Source organism: Macrosteles quadrilineatus, unplaced genomic scaffold (assembly GCF_028750875.1).
Source record: "Macrosteles quadrilineatus isolate MER2022 unplaced genomic scaffold, UCM_ALF_1.0 Scaffold_2__2_contigs__length_208266976, whole genome shotgun sequence".
In the NCBI taxonomy this organism is placed as follows: domain Eukaryota; kingdom Metazoa; phylum Arthropoda; class Insecta; order Hemiptera; family Cicadellidae; genus Macrosteles; species Macrosteles quadrilineatus.
In genome coordinates this window covers 201,796,150-201,805,246 of record NW_026542595.1, presented here as the reverse complement: position 1 = coordinate 201,805,246, position 9,097 = coordinate 201,796,150, and the positions used below count along the sequence as shown (strand labels likewise).

General features: G+C 32.5%; 1 protein-coding gene across 1 annotated transcript in view; it reads right to left on the bottom strand.

Annotated features, from left to right (window-relative positions):
• Positions 1–2,049: 2,049 nt before the first annotated feature.
• LOC128985280 (uncharacterized) overlaps positions 2,050–9,097 on the bottom strand; it is a 136,296-nt gene continuing 129,248 nt past the window's right edge. Inside the window, exon 5 of the mRNA XM_054404671.1 lies at positions 2,050–2,412. Coding sequence (XP_054260646.1) covers positions 2,050–2,412 — 363 coding nt within the window. The remainder of the gene's footprint in view (positions 2,413–9,097) is intronic.

Genomic DNA, 9,097 nt, shown 5'->3' with positions numbered 1-9,097 from the left:
TATTATTATATTTTCTAAGTTTTCCGATTTTTTTTTTTTTTGGGTTATGTTAAACCTTCGTCAAAAATAAACCTAGGATATACGATGATTGTTTTAGTGCAGAAAACAAAAAAGAAATTACTTACGATTCAATTTAATAAAACTTAACGAATATAATACACGTATTTAAGTGCTACGTTGGATTTTTTTACCCACCATATAGGACAAAATTCTATGAATATGTATAACAGATAAATGTGCTGTACCTATTCTGTAGGCACCCAGCTAACTGTGTAGAGACAATGTTATCTCAGCCAGTAACAACAATGGATCTAATGAGGTGGTGATGATCTATATCTACAGTGGATGGACATTTCTCCTCAGGGAGTCCCTGGTGTTATACCGAGTCCATTTCCTAAGTATACATTATAAATATTGTTAATTGGATTTTAATATTGTTTACTGATAGAAAATTAAGAATTCTCAAATTTTCAGTAAGATTGCTATTAATTTAGAGGATATTTTGTTATTTTACGGAAATAATTTGTATTACACAAATAAAACACATTTCACGCTAGGAACACTATTTATGAGGAAACTTTGGTAATTACCCTGTGTTTATGTAAAATGTATACACCAATCGTATAAACACTGTATTTGTTACAGATTGTTTTGAACTATTTTAACCAAATAGATAGAATTAAGTAAAACAATAGTACTAAGAATTTTATTCATTTTACTTACAGATCATTTTAAATACATTTGTTTTAAAGATATGTCTTAAGGAATATAGCTCGAAAAAACTTGCAGATCGTTTATAAGACACATTTTAAACTCTCTTTTGAGATGAAAAATTTTATAAATGACAAAATTGTAACAATTGATTGTGTTTGATAAATAATGCGCTGTAAATATAAATGTCGAAAAAATAAAAACAGAACTTTTAGTAGCATGTAGTTTTCGCTTTTAACTTTTGGTTTCAGTATAGGCTTGAAATAACAAGTTTAGATTCATTGAACTTAACTTTAATAACAAAGATGTTTAAAAATTAATTTTGTTTTGTTATGACCGTATTGACCTCCGTACCTAGAATAACACGATAAACTCTGTAGGTAACATTTAATTGCATAACATCGACAAACACGTTTTCATCGGTATATTTGAAAAGTTAAAGCATGTAAAAATATATCCAGCTATATCCAGGATAGTAAATACCAACACTTTGAAAATATAAGATATTGAATAAAGTGTTAAGTAATTTCCGAGAATAATTTGGCAATCGTTTTGATTTGATCTAGCAACACGTTTAAATCAAAACATTGTATGGTGAAAACTTTTTGTATTTTATACTGAGATTAAAGTATAATCATTGTGAGCGTTTATTTATCGTAGTCTCTGGCAAATTTATACAACAATGTTGATGATTTAAATGACAGTTCATAAAAAATACGATGTTCAAAAATTGTCACGAAACATCACATTATTGGCATTTTGGAACCTTTCCTAAATAACTTTTCTAACATTCCTACGAAAACAGTCGAACATGGCTTATTTTGATAAGTTATTGCAGGCAGAAATCAATCAAAAGTTGTTGGGGTTTCTTCGCATATAAAGTACCTTTTTTTTCGAGAGTGTTCCCAGATCAACAACTGTACAATAGTAATTAAAAATTGTCTTTGAGTACGATTTAGTAACGCGATGATGACACCGTCACAATTCCAACTACGTATACATACGTCCAAAAACTAAACTGACATTTTGCTACGTTGCCGAAATAATTGTTCAAACTTCATTAATATGCAACAACAAAAAGATTTGCAGAAATGATTTGCAAAAGATTAAAATTGAATAAAAACCATACCCCCTTTATTAAAACCATTGAAGGTTAAAAACCTTATCGGCTAAGAAAGTTATTAAGTTAAACATAGATGTAGGATACACTCACATTTATTTGTTTACATTTTGGCAAATTTTATAATAAAATTACTCTAGACCATGATCTAAGTGTCAAAATGCATCAGTATTTTTTTTTTTAATTTTTAGCAAATATATACACATAATTATTATCACTTACCTGGCAAAGAAAGCGGCAGCAGCCGAAGCCTGCGCAGGGGTGCCTAGCTGGGTGTGCGACGGGGGCGGCTGACTAGAACTCCTCCTGCGGTCCACGGGCGGGAGTCCACTCAGGGGCCCGTCTATAAACACCTCCCCGACCACGGGCACCGCGCCGGTGATCAGTTGGTGTCGCGAGTACCGCTCCATGGTGGCGCGCGGCCGTCGTGGTTGCAGGTCCTCCACAGTCGGCGCACTACTGGCCGCGGGAGCGACGGGCGGTCGGCTCCTAGGAGGGGACCGGTACAGCTCGGGCTCTGGCGGGGGACGGTACACGCGGCCTAGGGGGAACTCCGGGGCCGTCACTGCGTCTGGGTTCACCTGCAAGTGATAAGAAATAGTAAACATAACATGAGAGTAGTTGGTTAGATTGATTCACCATAACTTGAATGCATCACTAAACCGCACGATCACCGAGTACCCACTTTAAGGTTTACTTTTATTTGTAGTTTATCCATGACACGACATTTTGTGATCTGGTCTATCTACCATCTATCGTTGCCGTTTCGTTTGATAGCCTTGATAGATAAATTGCAGCTGCGTCCAGAATTGAGTTCGTGCGGAATCGAACTAGCGTCTTACGATTTTGAGATGCGTTCCATGTAAACTATATGCCTTTGAAGGTTTCTGTCCTATTCCCGATCTTGAAATTTCTTACGGCTCTACCCTCGGAACTTACCGAATGTTTATTTTTTATTTGTAAAGCCTTCATATTTCTACCGTGCTTTATTTAAGACTGCCATGCAGATTATTAATGATGATTTGTCTAGATCAAAATGAAAATACTCGCTTAACTACATCACAGGCTGTGTTGACTTTCAAAACTATGCGTTTCTTTGTCTTTGATACCATGATAAGTATGATACGTATGAGATGATATGGTTCATGATGTCATCCTTTTTGCTCAGTTTAGTTAAAATATGGTGTATTCCTATTTCAATAATTGATAACAACCCACTTTGCCGGTGCCTCAGTTACTATAGTCAGTGGTAGCCTAAGATCAACATTATAAATGCTACCGTTAATTATATAAAAATATTTAAATCTCTATTATGACACTGTTTAGACAAATATTGAAAACTCCATCTTTGAAAAATCACTAGAAGATATTTCTGGATCAAAAAGCATGAGTTATTCCAGATTTTCACAACTTGTGAACCTACAAAAACTAAAAAACCTTCACAATTCTACCTGTTATAACTTTGTAACCATATTTTTTTCCCTTCAAAGGCATTCGAAACTAGAAAATCCAACGCATCTTCAGTACAAAGCACCACAATCGGTTCCCATGTCGTGGTCTCTGGTACGGAAATAGATGAGTATAATTACGTAGGTAATTAATAACACAGACACGGACAGACTACACGCTCGTGTCCATGAGTGATGACAACTAACTGCCATCGATCTCGTCCAACCTCACCCTCACACTCGCAATGTGTCCAGTAATCTTTAAAGAGGTAATGGGCAAATGAGGGAAATTGCATTTTACAAAAGGTGTATGCATAGGGTAAATAAAAGATTTGAATACTTTAACTTTAAACTTAAATGGTGACCATGCGAAGGGAAAATATTTTAACCCAAGTATGAATGTAGATGAGTGTAGGATGAGTGGCGCGATATTGTAGTCAAAAAGGGACCTACAGTTTATAGTGGAATTCGAACCACGTTTGCCTTGTAATTTATGAATTGGTCGAATTATAAGTATAGTACTGGGGATAGTCGTAGTACTCACGATTACGGACGTTAATCCACACCAGGGAGTATCACAATCAATTTTTAAAAATTATTATTTAATTGTCTTGATTCAAATACAACGGTTAAACATGATTAACTGCCAAAAAAGATCACAGGCACTGAATGAAACATTATTAACACGTTGGGTGCTGATGACGGGAATTCCCGCAATTGCTTAACATTGAAATAAATGCAACTTTTATGTTCAAACATGTCGATAGCACGAATAGTGTTAACAACGTTTTTGTACAAATGAAACATATTTTATTATTATTTTTCTTATTTAGCTGTCTTAAATTGCTACCTGAAAGGAAAATGTTTGTAAAATAATAGAATATACAAGTACAAATAAAGCTGATGAATCATTACATTATTTTAATGAACAATTAATGATTAAATAGCTTATATAGCTTTCAAATGTTTTATAGGCCTAATAGTATTGTTTTAATAATGTTCTTTATTTTTGTTTTTATATTTCCTTAAATAGGTAGTGTATTTTATATTTGAAAAAAAAAACTCTGGAAATAATGAAGTAGAGGTCAACCAGAAGGCCAAGGCTGGCCTTTATTCTTCACTGTGTAGAAGAATAAATTTATCTTTTCTAATTTTTTGACGAAAAATAAGATTTAAGTCCTCTCTAGTCCATCTTTTATGCACTAAGTACCTTTTTTGTAAACGTAAAACAACTTAATTGAAATTTTGAAAAAAATAATTATTATGAGACTAGGAATTATAATTAAGAAATATTTCAGCATCAAATGTAAATTTCAGAAAGTAAATAGATTAGTTCGATAATTTCATTTAAAAATAACGTTATGTAACTCTTAATATTTAGGTATTTTTTAGTCTTTAGATAACATTGAAAATGTTACAAATACACAAACAAAATGATATTAACATTAAACAACTTTTACTGTTACGTAATTTGTTTTCCAAAATAAACCATTTATATTATAAAAACGTTTAATAATTTTTATTTTCAGAAAAAATTACGGAAAATTAATTTTAAGTGCAACAGAAAGGCTATCAAGGGAGCTCAATTATAAAAGCCCTCTAATTGTCTTACGGCTGTAAGCCTCTTAGCTAGGGAAGAGTTTAAAGTTTTTCACTTAAATTGGATGGGAGATGTTGCAGAAGGTTTATTTTAAGAATTGCTGACTTCCAGCATTTCTTTGACGACTGATTGAGAATTACAGAGTGATATTTATTTTCTCTCTCATATTTATTCAATCCAATTTCGCAATACTAAAATATTAAAACATCCCAGAAATACAATTTATACATTATTTCGGCGCACCATAAAAAATAAATTGAAAATTAGTCATTAGTCCAGTCAATGAATGATCCAAAAGTAGGTGTAGAGTGCGTGAGCAGGTAACTAAGCGATTCCTTCAGAAACTTGTTCAGGGGGCTTAGGGTGTTAACATACCAAAAGTCCTGACTCCTAGGTGGTGAGCCAGGGGGTGGAGGGGGGGAAAAGGGGGGGGGAAAGGTACGCATTTTGGGTTTTTTGATTATATCTCAAAAACTATCAACTTTTTGTATACTATAGTAAATTATAAAATTGAAGAAGATTAAATTTTCTACAAGAAAAGTATATAATGTGTTTATTTTGGTTCAACAGATTACGAGTTATAACTTATTTAATTGATATCTTATTAAAATACTCCTTCCATAAGAAATACATGTAAATTAGTATGCGAAATGGGGCGAATCCTATCCGCCCAAAGGAAATATAACTGATATTCTGGAAATCTTGACCAAATTTCCAGTAATTTGACACTTAAATCATGAAATTTTGTCAAAAATTAAAGCGAGGGTGAGCGTTTAAAAATGGGATGATTTAAGGTTTTTTTTTATATTTCCAATAAAAAAACACCAAAACTCGACATTTTGTTACCTCGCCCTCGCCTTAATTTTGGATCAATTTTAATGATTAAAGTGTCAAATTACTGGAAATTTTGTCAAGATTTCCAGAATATCATTTATATTTCCTTTGGGCGGATAAGATTCGCCCTATTTCGCATACTAATTTACATGTATTTCTTATGGAAGGAGTATTTTAATAAGATATCAATTAAATAAGTTATAACTCGTAATCTGTTTGAACCAAAATAAACACATTATATACTTTTCTTGTAGAAAATTTAATCTTCTTCAATTTTATAATTTACTATAGTATACAAAAAGTTGATAGTTTTCGAGATATAATAAAAAAACCCAAAATGCGTACCTTTCTCCCCCCCTTTTTCCCCCCTCCACCCCCTGGCTCACCACCTAGGAGTCAGGACTTTTGGTATGTTAACACCCTAAGCCCCCTAAACAAGTTTCTGAAGGAATCGCTTAGTTACCTGCTCACGCACTCTACACCTCATTCCTTGACTGGACTACATCTTTCTAATCTATTCTCTATCAAGTTTCTTCTTTATCTATACTTATTTAATACGCAAGCACGATTTTTGTGACAATTACTCCTCCGAAACTACTGAACCGATTGGCATGTTTTTGGTGTCATTGGAAAGAGCGTAACGTGAAGTTGTGCAGGAAACTTTCTTTTTAGTTAAATAATTAAAGAATGCGGCCCTGGGGCCCTTTAAAGTTTCGCATTTCTCCTTAAGATTAACATGGGAAAAAAACATTGTTTTGAAACTCCAGCTGTTGTTAGAAATTAAATATTAAATAATTGGTCTCCATGGAAGCATGAGAAAATTCACAATGTTTACATTTGCTTTGACATTTTTTTGTAAACAATCAGAACTGTCAAATGTCTATTTCACAAATTCCGACAGCTGATCCAAAAAATGTATTTTCCTTCCACCATGTAAAACAACTATGTGGTAGGTTTATTTAATCTTAACCTTTATGATAGATTATTTATTATAAATCTATTTCAATGATTATGAAACAGATTTTTCCCGTTGCGAAGCAAAAATTAATTGTGAGAAGAAGAACATAATGTAAAACAGTCAATGTGTAAATTATCTATGTTGTATTAAAAATATGTTTAGTTTTGGATGTTGGTTTGTGTTAAATGATATCGGTTATTAGTTATTGCATTTTTATTCTAAGGATTTGGCATATGAGTAAGCCTATGATAAATAACACCATTTCAGAGTTCTGCCAGTTTTTGCCTAACTCTATCCTGTAGAGTTTAAAGTAGCCTACACCTTATTGTCTAGATATTGGCTAAACAACTTAGGTACGGTAATTTTTAAAAGCTGACGGCCTTTTTACGTTGACTTAAATTGTAAGCTTATCTTTTCCCGTACATGGGCAGATTGATTGTTAAAAATTAACCCTTTAAACTGGAATAGGACTGTCATGTAAATTGTGAGTATTTTTATCAGTTAATAATCTTTTAGTTGACTCTTTTAAAATCATCATAAATTATGAATGTAATTAGTTTTTAAACAAGTTATTTGTTTATAAATAACTCCTGTACTTCTTTGCAATTGCTCGATTTCGAGCAACATGTACACTAGTTATATTTAATAGCTAATTTTTTTATGTATCAATTTATCTTACAATTATTTGTGAGCCTAATTATCTAATTTAGTTTAATTACATCCAAAAGGTAATGTTGGTTTCAAAGAATGGTACGAAATTTTTACGGAGAAAGCTCATCAAAAATCACTTTTTACAGTGCAGGGACATTTTTTTAAGTAGCATTAACAATAGGCACTCATAAGATATTCAAATATTATATTAATTGATTGACTTTGCGTACTAAATTTAAAATTACAATATTTAGCGTTTATAGAAAATATAAGCACCCGAATATCCAATTCAACCAAATGTGACATTTTTTGTATTAACTTTTGCGTATTATTAAATTTTAACCTACTTGGGAGTAGGTGGTTGCTAAAATATTACTATTATCAATTATATATATTATTTAAGATAGGGATGCCACTCTGTGCGTATTTTAACCCAAATATGAGTGAAGGATGAGTGGCGTGATCAGGCTGACATATTCCTTAGACACACCTGTTAATTAATAGTCCATACAGCTAATGGCAACTAAGGGACCTACAGTTTATAGTGGAATCCGAATAACATTTTTCCCTTGGTATTAACAAATGTGTCTAATTATCAGGATAGTACTGTGGATAGTCGTAGGTATTGATAGGTATTAAACTACCATTTATAAAATTGTATACCGCTTAGTTTGTTAAATAATGAAAACATTATTTCTATCCAAACTGTCCAAACAATAACTACAATAAGCTTCTACCACTTATCACTTTAGCTCTAGCTTTAGGCGTAAATTAACAATACGCAAGTGCTAGGGTAAAATTAAGTGTCTTTAAACAAAACAAGTAGTGGATGAGTTCCAATTCCATCAATCAACAATTTGCATGCAACCGATTGTTTAAAATATTTTCCCATCTTTAATCAAGATTTAAGTAAAAAAGGAACAAAGTCTGGACGAGGGTTCAAATCCAAATTTAGCCCTCCGATCGCACATGTAAAAAGTAGATTGTTTTACGCGTATTCGTAGCATATTGTTACGCTGAGTCGTTTTAAACAATTACAAATCCTAATGATGTGAAGTAGCAAAATCATTCAGCTTTTATTTTAACTTGGTCTTTTATCCTCAACTTTGTTATTTCGATCAAATGTTTTATGAGATAGTGATGCCTTGATAACAGAAACATTGTGTTCCTGAGATTAACTACAACTCTGACCACATTTTTAAGTAGTGTATAATCGAAAAAGAATAAAAATAAATACTTTATTGATACACCTATATTTTGCAATTATCAAAGACATATATAAAGCAAATAAAAAAAAATGACATGGGTAAGTAATGAAACATAACCAAAACCCAGCTATAACAGAAGCAGTGGAGTCTGTAATCAGAAGGGCCGTAGACACTCTGGAGACTAAAATGTATTTGCAGGGAAGATGAGTCGTGAAATACAACTGTCAAGGCTTATCACGTTATTTGCAAAGGTTACTGCAAAATACCTCAAAAGTAATAATATCACAAATTTACACACAGTTACGTTTTCCAATAGAATATTTCTGAGAAAGCTATGAAAAATTACATTACGTTTCGAAAGGTTGTAAACAATGCCAAACACTTTAGAAAAAAAAGGGGCTGTTGCCAGAAGTAGAAATTAGATAAAATTATCAAAATTGCGTATTTTTATCACAATTTTCATGCTTACATTATTCACACTGACTATCAATCACCCTGTATATGAATCTTTGCAAGGGCTACGTAAAACCAGATACCTAAAGCCACATTGCTAATGGAAAATACAAA